General features: G+C 55.3%; 1 protein-coding gene across 4 annotated transcripts in view; it reads left to right on the top strand.

The window, feature by feature from the left end:
* Positions 1 to 14,754, top strand: part of TCOF1 (treacle ribosome biogenesis factor 1) — a 38,476-nt gene that overhangs the window by 1,623 nt on the left and 22,099 nt on the right. For 3 of the 4 annotated variants that reach the window (XM_032594371.1, XM_030329369.1, XM_030329354.1), the window contains exons 2-13: positions 942 to 997; positions 4,277 to 4,416; positions 6,441 to 6,514; positions 7,264 to 7,450; positions 8,056 to 8,129; positions 9,643 to 9,873; positions 11,110 to 11,322; positions 11,540 to 11,773; positions 11,956 to 12,120; positions 12,290 to 12,472; positions 12,633 to 12,884; positions 12,975 to 13,172. In XM_032594371.1, the coding sequence (XP_032450262.1) occupies positions 942 to 997; positions 4,277 to 4,416; positions 6,441 to 6,514; positions 7,264 to 7,450; positions 8,056 to 8,129; positions 9,643 to 9,873; positions 11,110 to 11,322; positions 11,540 to 11,773; positions 11,956 to 12,120; positions 12,290 to 12,472; positions 12,633 to 12,884; positions 12,975 to 13,172 (2,007 nt within the window). The remainder of the gene's footprint in view (positions 1 to 941; positions 998 to 4,276; positions 4,417 to 6,440; positions 6,515 to 7,263; positions 7,451 to 8,055; positions 8,130 to 9,642; positions 9,874 to 11,109; positions 11,323 to 11,539; positions 11,774 to 11,955; positions 12,121 to 12,289; positions 12,473 to 12,632; positions 12,885 to 12,974; positions 13,173 to 14,754) is intronic. The other variant, XM_030329361.1, reaches the window with a different exon arrangement.

Here is a 14,754-nt window from a genome sequence, read left to right as displayed (position 1 = left end):
TGAGGGAGTGAGCTGTGTGGTTAGCAGGAGAGAGCATTCTAGACAGAATAGCAAGCCCGGATGGGGCCGGTGGCCTGACACATTTGAGGGACAGTGAGGAGGCCAGAGTGCCTGGGGCAGAGCAGGGTAAAACTGACTATTGGAGTCTCCCTGTTATCAGCTCATGTGCTGGGCACTGACTAGAATATCTTGTTCAGGCCCGACAGCACCCTGGGTGCTGCTCTTATCCCTGTGTTAGAAAGGAGGAGCCTGAAGTGTGAAGAGGTGAAGAGATGAGCTCAGCCAGTTAACACAGGAGCTCTGCCTGACTCCAGATGTACCCTCTTGGCCACTCTGCCCACGTCCCTGACACTGCTGTCACCTTACGTTGCTTTACTCAACCTCCCTGGGGCACTTGACACCCTCGGTTCTTGACATTTGCAGAGTGGGCCATCTGGCCTCGGCTCCAAAGGGCTGGATTCCACCCGCTTCCCTCTGCGTCTGTCAAGGGACTGGCGCCGTTTGGTTTAGTCTCTTCCCAGCGGATGAGTGGACTGCGGTCATGCCACCTGTATGCCTTGGATGTCTGGGCTGTGGTTCGTACTGCCCTGGGACGATTGACCCACCTGACCTTTAAAAGACTTTAGAAAGGTCAAGGGTAGAAAAAGCCCCATCTTGTGGCCTCTGAGCATGGTGGGTGTCAGGGAGCTGGATAATGCTAGCCTGGCACATTCCAACTCCAGGTTCTCAAAGGTACCCCTCACTAATGTGTTGTCTTAAAAGGTTTTGGCTGGAAGGACTTGCCCTGCTTGTCTCTGGAAGGTTTGAGCGGCACTGACGGGGCCAAGCAGACATATTTCCCTGAGCAAAAAGTCTCCCATGAGGCTGTGGAGAGTTGGGCCCAAAGAGGACCCTTATTGTGCCGGGGGGTTAATTGCTGCTTTCTCTTTACTTCTCTGCAGAAAAGTTTCCTGGCTCAGCCTGTAACCCTTCTGGACATCTATACTCACTGGCAACAGTAAGTCCGACGGGGCCCCAAGAGTGGAGTAGGGACAGCCCAAGCTGTCAGCTTGAAATAAGCTAGGATGCTAATCTGGTCTGCGGTCTGCCTCATAGCCCAGTGTGGACACCAGTGTTGCCCCCAGGAAGCCAGGTCGCACACGGGGGTGCCCGATAGGGAGAAAGGACGTTGGGAGCCGTAATCAGTCCTCTTAAGGACCAGAGCTTCTCGGCCGCTTGTTACTCATCCAGTCAACAAAGACGTATTGAGTACCTATCTCCTAAATGCTGGGTCCTGCCCTAAGTATGGAGACACTGTCATGAGTGAGACAGACATGGTTCCTTCTTTCCTGGAGCTGATATTGGAGTCAGGGAGGTAGGCATGCCTCAACGAATGAAAGAAATAAATGTAAAATTAAAATGATGGTAAAGCTTATGAAGAGGACTTGGTGCCAAAACCAGGTTAGCCTAGCCTCATTTAGGGGTTTAAGGAAGGTTTCCCTGTGGTGACCTTTGATTTGAGAGCTGCGGGGAGTAAACCAGGGAGTAGTAGGTCTCATGAGGCAGGAGTTCACCTGGCATTGAGAACTGTGGGTGCCGAAGCCTATAGCTGCAGCCACAGGACGGATAAGGCCGGGCAGTTGGTGGGGCCCACCTCACTCCGGATCTGAACGTCTGTGGTGAGGAGCTGTGTCTTTGCCCCAAGAGCAGCGGGAGCCCCGAAAGGGGGGAGTAGAGAGCAGCGAGGTCACTGCAGGACAGCTTGGCTAGTCAGGGTGTGGACACCATCATCCAGGCAAGAGCTTGTGGCGCTTAGACAGGAATAATGGGGTAGACAGCTGATTCCAGGAATATTAAGGGGTGAGACTGGGAGCTGGGGATGGTCTAGAGGGGCAGTCTCGTTGACTCCCAGGTGCCTGGCTTGTGCACCTGCATGGAAGGTGGGCCTGAGTGTGGAGCTGGAAGCGAATGCAATTGGAGGGAAAGATTTCAAGGACCTGTTGAGTGCTAAATGTCGGAAACGTGCAGAAAGAAGGAAGGGGTGATAATCCAAGGGCATATCAACAAAGGAATGGTTTGGGAGGGAGGGAGGGGATAATCATTGTCTCCACAAAGTGGCCTGACCCACAGTCAACCAGGGAAGTGAAGGGCCTACAATCATGTCCCATGGGGAATGATTGGAAAATACTGAATTGTCCAGGGTGGAAAAGAGCAAAGGGGCAGGCGATGTGTCTGCACATCTTTGAGGACAAAGGGAGTGGGGCGTTCTCTGGGGCTCTGAGAGGCTGAAGTAGGACCCATATGTACTGTTTTAGGGAGACAGGTTTCAATTTCTGAATAGAAGCACTTGGTCATCAGAGCTGTCCAGAAATGAGATAGGCTATGGTTCCCTATCATCAGAGGTGTGTAAGGAAAGGCAAGAATGGTGTGGAAGAGATCGCAGCTTCCAATGGAGAGCTAAGGTCTTTGAAAGTCCTGTCAGCTCTCAGTTCTTGGCTTTCCTCTGCTGCTAAGGTAAGGTCAGAGCGTAGGGCCCACCCTGCACTTCCTCTCCATCACCGCCTCCAACTTGCCCAGGTGTCTGGGTATGACAGCACTTCCTTCCTTAGAGAACTGCCTCAGTGAGCCCTTCCTTGTCACTGGCCCCTTCTGTGGGTGAGGGGTACTAACAAGAACGAGGACCTCACACCCACCAGAGGTGGCCTTGCCTGATGGTTCCCAGCAAAGTTCAAACCCAACAACTAGCTGTGTGAGCTTGGGCAGACTTGGCTTCCTTGAGTCTGTATGTTCATCTTTATCTGTAAAATATAATAATAGTAAATCAGGGGGCATCTGGGTAGCTCAGTCAGTCAGGCATCTGACTTTGGATCTCATCTCAGGTCTTGATTCTGAAGTTCAAAGGTCGTGAGTTCAAGCCTGGTGTTGGGTTTTGCACTGGACTTGAAGCCTATTTAAAAACATAAGTAAAGGGGCGCCTGGGTGGCGCAGTCGGTTAAGCGTCCGACTTCAGCCAGGTCACGATCTCGCGGTCCGTGAGTTCGAGCCCCGCGTCAGGCTCTGGGCTGATGGCTCGGAGCCTGGAGCCTGTTTCCGATTCTGTGTCTCCCTCTCTCTCTGCCCCTCCCCCGTTCATGCTCTGTCTCTCTCTGTCCCAAAATAAATAATAAAAAACGTTGAAAAAAAAAATTAAAAAAATAAAAAATAAAAACATAAGTAAATAAAATAAAATAAAATAAAATAAAAAGGTAGTAAATCAGGTGCTAAACCTGACCATCAGAGGCATTTGTCCCGTAGGTATTTATTGAGCAGCTACTATGCATCAGAACTGTTCTTGATATATCTGGAAACAACCAGAGAGAAATCCCTGCCCTTGTGAAACATTCTGTTGGGAGGAGGGAGAGCGGCAGAATGAATTGATAAGTGTAATAAATGAAACCTGTTTTTCAGGGGGGATTCCCAACAAGTGGCCTTCCTGGGAACAAGGGACCCACATCCCAAACTGTGGTAGAGCATGTCTATCCCAGCTGGAGAACATGGGACATAGACAGTGATTCCCTTGGGATGGGAGGGTGAGGTCACAGGAGCTGGTACTTGAAAGTTCCAGGGACTGAGCCATCTGGGTGCTTGTCCTGCCGATGCCCAAAACTTACTCTTTGACCCTGAGCAAGTCACTGAGTCGTTCATTTTTTGAGATGTGTGCTATGTGCTGAAGATACTTAACGAGCTAGCAGAGGTTCCTGCCAGCCCCTCCCCCCGCCCCGGGTTTGACCTTGTAGTGAGGGAGTCAGGCAGGAAGTAAGTAGAATAACAGGAGAGAGAAAAGTGCTCTGAAGAAAATGAAACAGGATGACAGAGCGGAGAATGTCAGGGGGAGGGGAATCATGATCAGGGAGGGGCTTTGAAGAAGCTGTATTGGAGCTGAGGCCTAAGGGACAAGAAGGAGCAGGGCTTCCAGAAAGAGGGCACTATAGGTGCTCTAAGTTCTGGAGGAGGGAGAACCCAGATGATTCTATGAACAGCCCGCAGGTGCTGGCACATACCAGTCAGTGATGGTTAGCTGCTGTGACTATGCAATGTCACCAGCCCTTACTGATTATTTTGGAGACTAATAGTTGTAAAACCAGTGTATGAAATGGGTGAAAAGGCAGAATACAAGTGTATCTACGCTGTTTTCAAACTCTGTGCGCATTTCCTGGCAGGGGTTGGGGGCGGGGGGGGGGGGGGGGTCTTTCTTGTCAAATCTCCTGGCCTTGCCCTTGTCACCTGGTTGGTACAGCCAGTCACCCTTGTCCTGCAGGACGTCAGAGGTTGGCCAGAAGCGGAAGGCAGAGGAAGATGCAGCACTGCAGGCTAAGAAGACCCGCGTGTCCGACCCCATTAGCAGCTCAGAGAGCTCAGAAGAGGAGGAGGAGGCAGAAGCCGAGACCGCCAAAGCCAGTACGAATCCTGCACCCCGGGAGAGCCTCGGTCATTGGTGTTAGTGGGAGCTCAGCCCAGGGCCCTGCAGCTCTGGGGAACAGGCTTTTGGATATTGGGTTGTTCCAGGGGAGAGTCCACCTCCAGGTTCCCCTCCAGTGGGACCTGGGAAGACCAGGACCTTCTAGAGAGAAGGCTGGAGGGCCCCACATATCTACTGCGGTATTTATTTGAACCCTTTCTCGTGGCAGACGTTGTGTCCGAGGTACTGGGAATCCAGTGGTGAACAAAAACTTAGCTGGGCCCTTACAGCCTAATTTGGGGTACAACAGCTACATTTTTACAAGCCCCCAGGTGATTCTGACGGGTGGAAAGAAGCCTGCGTTTGTAGAAAAACTGCTGGAAAGATTGCAGAGAGGGCAGTTGGCAGGCACCTTTTCTGCGTCACCTGTGGCTGCTGGGGGAGCGGCTGGCTTTCCTGTTGTTTTGGACGTGTGCAGGTTAGCCCTGGAAGGCTGTCCCAGGCACTCTGGTTTCAGAGCATTGGCAGGGTTGACCCCGTGAGGCCTTCACAGCCCCTTCTCCCCAAGTCCTCCCGACAGTTTGTGTTTTAACCAACAGACTTTTGACTCCACAGAGGAATCATCCTTTTTCTCTGCAAGGTTATTAGCTTTTGCTTACATAGAAGGTGATTTCTTGATTCTTAAATGTATTTTCTGATTGTAAAGGAAATACAGGATTCATTATGGATATGCAAATTACTTGTTAAAAAGGCAGGAAAAAAAAATTACCCACGTTCTTGCCACCTACGATTTGGCAAATTATTCTTCCATTTATTTTTCCTGAGCATGTTTTTAAAAATATTCAAGATCATATTAAATACATACCTTATATCTTCATCTTTTAAAATCATAAATGCAAAACAAGTCCACTTTGAACTATATGTAAGCATATGGAAGAAAAATGAGAGGTTTTCTATTCTACCCTGGATGGGTCCCTTTTACCCCCTGAATGCATCCTGGTGGGTAGCTTTAAAACTGTCCCCTGTGCATCTAGTCATACAGATAGCCGTGCATACGTGCATGTCCACACCAACCCACTATGTAAAAGCAAAAATTGTTCAATTTCATACTGACTGATATTTGCTCTTAATGGATTTTTATTTCATGAATTTTTTCTATGATAAGGGAAATCGTTGCAAGAAACACGCTGAAATGTTTGTGGGCAACATGATACGATGTCTGGCATTTTTTTTTCGGAATAGTACTTGATGGGGAAGGGTACTGGAGAGGCCGGTTGACATCACACAGGCCACAAGCTGGTAATGGTTGGGACTGTGTGGTTCGCTGTACTTCCTCTCTACTTACAGATGTGTCTAAAAAAGAGAGGGAGATGGATTTAAATGCCAGGAAGAGAGACCATGCCATTCATCTCAGCAGTGTCCCATGTCACAGCATACCCTAGAAATCTTACCCTGTCTGACATTTGGGGAGACAAGTTTCCTGCTGGAAGATCACCCAGAATCTGTAGGTCTCAACATCTCACCAGTTCCTGGTCTCATAGTTCAGCTCCTTTTCCCAGTACAAACTGTTGAAATCCCAAGCAGCTTTCTCTGTGGACCAGGGGCTGGCTGCCTGACTGCTGCCGCTGTCCTGCTGAGTGACTCTCGGGGCCGCAGCGTGGTAGCCTGTGGGGATGGCCCACCCTGAAGTCATGTGGTGCCTTCGAGGGGGTCTGCAGCAGCACTGTGAGCCAGCGCTTCCTTTTCTGGGGTCTTCAGTGTCTCGTGCCATCAGGGAGTTGGGGCTCCATGGGGGATGCACACCCGTGGCTTTCGTGGTGCCCCGCTCTCCCGCTCCTGGTGGATGTGGCTCATGCACCCCAGAGCTCTTTCCCACAAGTCTGGGCTCAGTCTCAGATGCTCAGGCCAGCACCAGGCACAGCCATACCAATTGAATCGTTAGGTGAGCTGAAACCTGTTGGCTGTTCTTAAATGAGAAAAAAAAGCTCATCTGGTTCATGCAGTGGGTGTCTGTGTCTTGCAGCCCCGAGACTGGCGCCCACCAACTCCTCGGTTCCGGGGGCAGTTGTGCCATCAGGCACGAAAGAAAAAGCCAGGGTGAGTAGGACCACCTCCAAGCTGTCGCCCTTTGGGAGTTACGTGCCCTGTAGGGGGACAGTCCCCTGTGTCAGAGAAGGATAGGGTTGTGAGCAGTTACCCAACCTGGATTCAGTTCTGGGCCTTTATCACCAGCTGTGTGATCCTGGTGACTCCTTTACCTCTCTGGGCCTCAGTTTCCTTTTCTGTAAAATGGAGGTGATGCCCCACTGCTTTGGGCCGCTGGGCACATCATGCACCTGTAACAATTTCTTTCCTCCTTCATCCGTGCATTCACCTGTTCAGCCAGCGGCCTGTTACTGATCCAGTTACTTTCCAGGGACCGTGGGAGGCAGTGGGGGCACCACAGTGAGTAAGACGCCTGTGGGTCTGAAAGCTGGAAAACCATTTTCTAGACTGCAGCTCCTGAGAAGGTAGAATACCGTTGCTGGTAGTCCACAAAGCAGCATCACAGACGTGTAAAGCACAGGTCCCTGAGATACCTGGAGCGCCAACTACAGCACGAGGTAGTGAGGACGGCCGCAGCAGGCTGCCAGTTATCGCTTAGCCAGTAACTCCTGGGTCCCAAGAGCTGTAATTTGGTTTTCTCCGTGCCTCTGTGAGGGGAGGTACCGTTCTCAGCCCCATCTTAAAGGTGAAGAAACAGACCAAGGGAGGTAATCTGTCCGAACTCCTACGCCTGGGAAGCGGTCTGTGCTGGTCATTCACCAGGCCACACCCAGCATGTCTGTCACCCCCGTCCTTTGTAGGCAAAGACCAAGAAGGCCGGCAAGGTGGTGAACTCCACACCGCATCCTGCCGCTGGGAAGGCGATGGCCCACCTTCTGTCTGGGAGGTCACCTAAGAAGTCAGCAGGGCCTTCAGCGAATACCATCCTGGCCTCAGAAACTGAGGAGGAGGGCAGTGTCCAGGCCCTCAGAACCACGGCCAAGCCTGGTGAGCGTCCCCAACTTGTAGACGTCAAGCCCCCTGAGTTTGGGCGGGGGAGGCAGGCCCGGCACTGCTTTGTCAAGCTCTGGGACGTTCTGGAATTTAGAGGTCTGTCTCCATGGCAGTAAGGTCCCGCGGCACCCCAATAAGGGAGGGTCTGCTACAGGGACATGTCAGGCTTTGCTAAGAGAGTTTGAGCAGCCCAGGTGATGGTGGAGCATTTTCTGGTTTATTGCTCTCAGCTGGGTACAGGGCCCACTGCGGAGGCTGAGGCTAAACCGAGGCCTGGGTTCGCTCCAGTTTCTCGTGTGAAATAGACGTTTGCCCTGCCTGCCTCAGTGTGATGATGGAAGGAGATGCCCGGACTAGCAGACGGTGGCTTGTGTGTGGTAGGACCTAGCATGAGCCTTCCCGGGGTCACAGAGGTGTGGGCAACACAAGCGTACGAGTGGCACGTGCCTCAGCTGTGGGGCTTCAAGGTAGGTGGGGCTGAAGGTCCGCACTCGGGAAGCGAGCACAGGCACCTGCGTCTCATTTCCTGGCCTGGCAGAGAGCCGGGGAGGGGAGTCCGGAAGGGCAGGCCCTCAGTCCTCTCCTGCTTCGTCCCCCAGGAATGGCATCGGCCAGCCAGGCTGACAGCTCCAGCGAGGAGACCTCCACCTCGAGCGATGAGACATATGTGGAGGTAATTGCCACCCGTCCTCAGGAGCTGCCTCTGCAAACCTCTAACCCTCCCAGGGGCCTGGCCGGGGCTTCGCACACCAGCGGGGCCAAATCAACCGAGCAAGTGTTTCGGGGTGACCGGGAGCTGGAAAGGCTGAGGCCTGGGGAGCAGAACCAGATGCTGTCATCACACCGCGGGTGTGAAAAAGGTCTAGGGTTGTGGGGGAGAGACGCCGTGCAGCCTGTGAGACCAGGGAAGGCTTCCTGGGAGAGGTGGCACTGGAGCAGGGCCTTGACGCACAGGGGATTCTCCAGGAAGGGATGTGGGGGCAGGGTTCAAGCAGAAAGAGCTGCATGAGCCCAGGGGCAGGCGGGTGGCCGTCCTGCGGTGTGGTCTGGGTGAGTTGGACGAGGCTGCTGAGTGGTTCTGGGTGGATGCCAGGCCTGGGCGCTTGGTCAGAGACGGTCAGGTCTTGGTCTGTGGCCTCATCTCTGCTCTGAACTGTGACCCGGAAGTCCTTCCTTATTGTGCAGCCGGGCCTTGGCAGCACAAGGTGCATGATTGCTGCTGCTATGGGGACATGGGAGGTGGGGGGGTCCCTCAGAAGTCTGACCGCAGTGCTCATGGTTACTATAAAGGGAGAATGTAGAGAGCCCTGAGGGGCCCTAACAAGAATGTGAATGAGGTGAAAGTGCCTTAATTAAGAGGAGATCAGAGGTAGGCAGGGGCCACATCCCTGGGGTGCCTGGAGTACTTCTCACCTCCTGCCTCACCCAGTAACCTGTGAAGGTGGAGACCTTCCTCCCATCTACCCAAGGCCTATCCTCTTCCCACGTCCATCCCCACTTTCAGGCACTGGGTACAGCCATAAGAGCACCCAGGCTCCCGTTCCTACTTGGCCCTGGGAAACCAGCAGCCAAACACACAGCCTTGGGGGGCCAGAGGCCAGCACAGGGCCCTGGCAGCAGCGAGGAGTTTGCGATTGAGGAGATGGCTGCCCCAGAAACCCAGGGTCAGGTGAAATCTACCTGATGACAGATGTGGAGGTAGGGCACTGCCTGCCTTAGGAACGTCAGAATTTTAGAAGTCTAAGAAAGAGCCCATGGAGGAAAGGAATGTGCCCAGGGTACCTCGGCAAGACTGGCATTCAGATCCTGGCCTCCCAGCCCCTGGGAAGGCTGCCATGATCGGATACCCCTGTAGTTGAAGGGGCAGATAGGGTGGGCCTTCTGGTTGAGAGAGGCTGCCCCTGTGTGCCAGGCAGCAGGGGAGCATAGTGGATGGGAGTTCTGCCCCCAAGGCGACACAGACATGGGTTCTAGTCATGACTTTGCCCTTAGTATTGGTCTTGAGTGACTTAACCTCCCTGAGCTTCTTGTCCCTCTCTGGAAAATGGGTGTAAAGATAGCATCTGACTCAGAGTTCTTTGAGAATTGGATGATGTTAGGAAAGGGGTTTGTAAACCATGAAGCCTCTCATAGCCCTCAGAGGCAAAGATTATTATTTCTTCTCTAATTGCATCCTCTTGTTCCAGGTGAAACCTTCAGTAAAACCACCCCAGGTCAAAACCTCACCAGCCCCTGCCAAGGACTCCCTAGGGAGAGGGGCAGCCCCAACCCCTGGGAAGGCAGGGGATGTGACACCCCAAGTCAGAGGAGGTGCCCTGACCCTAGCCAGCAAGGCCAAGAAGCCAGAAGAGGACTCGGAGAGCAGTGAGGAGTCGTCTGAGAGTGAGGAGGGGGCCCCTTTGGAGCCGCCCCACCAGGTGAGTCCTGGGGGCAGACCACTCCTCGGCGTCCTCAGGTCCCCCGGAGGCTGCTGAATGGCTATATAAGGAGCACCTGGTCTCCTCTGCCAGATAAGACTGACCTTGGGGTTTGGGGAGCAGGAGGTGGGGGTATGAAAATGAAGGACAAGGGCAGCTGGGCTTGTCAGTCCCCTATGGAAATTGCCTTCTTGTGTGAACCGCAGCCTGGAAGAGCTACTTCCCACAGGGTGGCCTTGCACCCTCCTCTCTGTCAGCAACTCCCCTTTACCTCAGTTTCCCTGTCTCGAGAATGGGATATGGCCAGCCGGTCCTATTGTGAAGGGACTTAAGTTTTAATTGCCTAGTCCTCTGGCTTCTTCAGCCAGATCATGGCTTCTTAGCTAACAGGAATCTTTACCTTCCATCTGCCGGGACCCACTCCTCTGGGCTGGGTGGCCAAGACTCTGGGTGCATCTGAAGGGAAAGCAGAGGGGCTGGGAAGCTATTGGAGTCGGAGAACCAGGAGGAGGAAGCATCAGACAGTGGTGGTAAAAGGCCCCGAAGCTGGCCCGGTGAGGCCCAGGAGTGGAGGTCCCAGCCCAGGGCCGGATGGTAAAGGAGAGATACAATAAGTAAAATAAAGTTCATCTTGCCGGGTAGAAATGAGGAAGGTAAGGGGGCGGGGGGCGGGCTGTAGGAATGGTCATTAAAACAGTGGCTTAGGGAAGGCCTTACAGAGATGTTGCGGGCCTGAAGGAGCAGGGCGGGGGTGTGTGCCACGTGGACATTTGGACAACGGTCGTTCTGCTGGGGAGCACGGCAAGTGCCCGGGCCCTGATGTGGCAGTGGGAGAGAGAATTGTGACCTGGAGTACAGTGGTCGACCACGCCAGCCGTGGAGCCTGTGCTCTCAGGGCTCACCCGCTGACGGGACCCCAGCCGAGGGAGCCTCTCTCTGATGCCTGTGTGTGGGTGACTCTGGGAGCGGTGCAGGGGTGTCGGGGAGAACTGCCACGAGGAACTGGTGTGTATCTCGGACCTAGAGGAGGAGGCAGCAGTGGCCAAGTGAGCTGGGCAAGGCTGCAAAGGCCCCGGGAGCGAGAGAGAAGCTGTCGGGCCGGGCCTGAGCCCCGGTCCAGGTGGAGAGTGAGAAGCACAGGGGGCTCTTGTGAGCCCCAGCTAAGGCCTAGGCTTCGTCCTGATGGCACACTGGAGGGTGAGGAGGGCAACAAAACCTCCCTTTCTCTCTTACTAGGCGAAGGCCTCGGAGAAAATTGTCCAGGCCAGGGCCGCCTCGGGCCCCGTTAAGGGGACCTCTGGGAAAGGGGCCACCCCAGCACCCCCTGGGAGGACAGGGCCTGCAGCTGCCCGGGCCAAGTCAGGGAAGCCAGAGGAGGATTCAGAGAGCAGCAGTGAGGAGGAGTCTGACAGCGAGGAGGAGCCGCCAGCTGCCAAGACACCACTTCAGGTGAGGCCTGGGGAGGGAGAGTCCATGAAGCCGTGCCCCTCCGCAGGAGGCCTTCTGAGGACCGGTTCCACTCTCTGTCTGCCAGGGCCCTAGACACGCTTGGAGCCCTACCCCTTCTCCCCTGCGGTGTGCGTGGCGTCCTTTGCCCTGTCCGGCCTCTTGTGTCTCCTCACGTCCACCCTTGTGCTCCCTCCCGATTCTGCTTGTCTCCCTCCAGGTGAAGCCTTCAGGGAAGACCCCCCAGGTCAAAGCTGCCGCAGCCTCTGCCAAGGAGTCCCCTAGGAAAGGGGCCCCTCCAGTGCCCCCTGGCAAGGCAGGGCCTACAGCTGCCCAGGCTCAGGTGGGGAAGGGGAAGGGGAAGGGGGAAGAAGACCCAGAGAGCAGCACTGAGGAGTCCGACAGCGAGGGGGAGGCGCCAGCAGCCGTGCCCCTAGCCACGAGCCCTGTTCAGGTGAGGCTGCAGGACGCCCCGCAACGGCGCGGTCTGCCCCGTTCTGGAGAGCCTGGCTGTCGGCTTGTCCTCCCCTTCCACACCTTGGGTCCCGTGCCCTGCATTTGCTCTCCTCACCTGGTCTTCCCTCACGGCTAGTCTCCTGTGGGCTCCTGCCCTGATCCTGTCTTTTGCTACTCCAGGCAAAGCCCTTGGGGCAAAACTCCCAGGTCAGAGCAGCCTCCGGTCCCGTGAAGGGGCCCCCTCAGAAGGCAGGGCCTGCAGCCACCCAAGCAGGGAAGCAGGAGGAGGACTCAGGGAGCAGCAGCGAGGAGGAATCAGACAGTGAGGGGGAGGCGCCGGCCCAGGTGAGGCTCCTGCCTGTAAGTTTCTTCCTTCCCCCTCAGTGTCAGGAGCCACCCCCCCCCCCACCCCACACCCACACGCTGACTCTGTTTGCCCTCTTGGTTTCTGGTGTCTCTGCACACAGCCATACTTTGTGCTCCCTCCCCTGATCCTGTGCGTCTCTCTCTGCAGGCAAAGTCCTCGGGGAAGATCATCCAGGTCACAGCTGCCTCACGTCCTGCCACGGGGCCCCCTCAGAAGGCAGGGCCTGCAGCCACCCAGGGCAAGGCCGAAAAGTGCAAGGACGAGTCAGAGAGCAGTGAGGAGGAGTCAGACAGTGAAGAGGAGGCGCCTGCAGCCGTGGCTCCAGCCCAGGTGGGCCCGGGAGGGGCTGCCCCACGGCCTGACCTGAGCCACTGGCACCCGTCGGCTCCCCGGGGAGCTGTGGGGAGGCATGGCGGCGGGGCTCCGCCCCAGAACAGATGGGGGCTCTGAGCTCAGGCTCCTTCTTTAGCTTCTGACTTCTTCCTCTCAGGCAAAACCAGCTATGAAAACACCCCAGACCCAGGCCCCTCCAAAGAAGGGCACCCCCGTTACCCCTGCACCTGCCAAGTTTCCCCCGGTGCGAGTGGGCACGCCGGCCCCTTGGAAGGCAGGAGCCGCATCCTCTCCAGCCTGCGCCTCATCCCCAGCTCTGGCCAGGGGCGCCCAGAGGCCCGAGGCCTCTTCAAGCAGCGAGGAGTCGGAGAGTGAGGAGGAGACCACTCCTGCCCCACCAGCAGGACAGGTGAGGCCAAGTTGGTCTGGCAGATTCGGGGCTAGTCCTCTCATCGCCCTTTGACCTCCTGAGATACGTGTCTCTTCCTTGTCATTCCAGGCAAAGTCTGCGGGTAAAAGCGTCCCGGTGAAAGCTGCCTCTGCACCCACCAAGGGGTCCTCGGGCCAAGGGGCTGTCCCAGTACCCGCTGGGAAGGCAGGGCCTGCAACAGCCCCGGCTAAAGCTGAGGTTCAGGAAGATTCAGAGAGCAGTGAGGAGGAATCAGACAGTGAGGAGGTGACTGCAGCCCCAGCCCAGGTGAGGCCTGGGAAGAGCCAGCCCATCCCACCCACACCAGGGCCCGGGGCAGGGCTGAGGAGGGGCTTTTCTGGGCTGGGCTTGCCCCTGGCTGTGCAGAAGCCTCAAGGGCAGCCTCAACTCAGCCTGGTTCCCCACTTTTCCCTCGGTCTCCTCCCCTGTCAGAGGTGTAGTCTCCCCTGTGGCCTTCTCAGCTCCCATTGAGACTCCTTATGCCACCCACAAGCTCTGTGGAGCGCTCCTCTGCCTGGTGCTGCCCTGTCTCCCTCAGGGATTTCCCAGTCTAGATGGGGGCGTGTTTGTGCACACAGGCTAGTCCAGCATAATGTGATGAGGTGGAAAATAGATCACGTACCTGGGTTACAGCACTGCAGGTGGTAGCGTCTCGGGGTTTCCCCGGAGGGAAGGCCTCCTGGAGGAAGTGGCATTGGAATTGTAGGCTTGAAAGATCTGGCCAGGGGAAATGGAGTGTTCCAGGCAAAGAATCCTGCCTGTGCCCGGAGGGTGGGAGAGTGCCTGGCCTGAGGGAGCTGCCCCGAGCAGAGCATTTTGGTGGGATCGCTGGGGGAAATGATGCAGTGGCAGACAGAGCAGGGGGGCTTGGAGCCAGACTGCCTGGGTTCAAGTCCTGGCCCCATTTCCTACCAATTGATTCCTACCTATCAGGGCCTTTATTGACTCTTCTGTAAATTGGAAATTAGCTGTCACAGGGTTGAGAATTTAATGAGATCTCACCTACCGTACCCAGCAAGGGCCCTGTGCACACAGCAAGCTCACTCCTCTGCCTCCCTGAGGGTGGGCCAGGCTGATGGGGAACAGAATCAGGAGTCCCCTCCCAGCCTGGAAGAGTTAAGCTGGGAAAAGTGAAGATGGCTCACACCTCATGCTCACCCATGGTTTATTTGTAATTGTCGCTCTTTTTTTCCCCCCCAATAACCACTCACAAATTAGTCATTTCTATTTTCCCTGTACCAGAGCACGTGTTTTCTATGGGATTTTCTTTTGTCCCCCTCTCACAGTTGCCTTGTGGGACCCAGGGTCCTGTGATTCCCCTGTGATTTGACAGGTGCGTGTGGGCCCTGTTGGAGTCCCAGCCCACCAGCTCTTGTCCCGTTTCCACGCTGCAGACACATTCCAGACCAACGCCTGAAAAGTTTCACTGTGCCCATCGCCTAAGTATTTGTCTCCCCATCTGAACCTCCCACCAATACCATTAGATAGGTGTTCATTTGCTTTCGTTTCTGGAGGAGGAAATTAGAGCTTAGAAGAGTTGTTTGCTGACCAGCCTCAGCTCAGCAAGCCAATGAGGGTCAGCTGGGCCTGCGCCCCAGCGTGCCCGCCTCAAAAACCTTTGCCTTTTATGCTTCCTCCCGCTACATTTTGGCCCAAACTTTTCCAACCACAGACATGATTATGTTGTGGGGCCTTACTTCCTCCCAAGGTGCAAAACAAAGCGGCTAATCCCTCTCTAGGGGCCCAGCCTTCTAGCCTGGTGCCCTGTCAGGAGATGGTGCCTTGCCTAATTTCAAGAGGCCTGAATTGCCCCCACTGAGACCGGCGGGTCTGATGGGAATCTTGTCTG

This window comes from Lynx canadensis, chromosome A1, assembly GCF_007474595.2.
Source record: "Lynx canadensis isolate LIC74 chromosome A1, mLynCan4.pri.v2, whole genome shotgun sequence".
Lineage (NCBI taxonomy): Eukaryota > Metazoa > Chordata > Mammalia > Carnivora > Felidae > Lynx > Lynx canadensis.
Note: the sequence above shows the minus strand (reverse complement) of the source record. Positions and strands in the feature narration are given on the sequence as shown.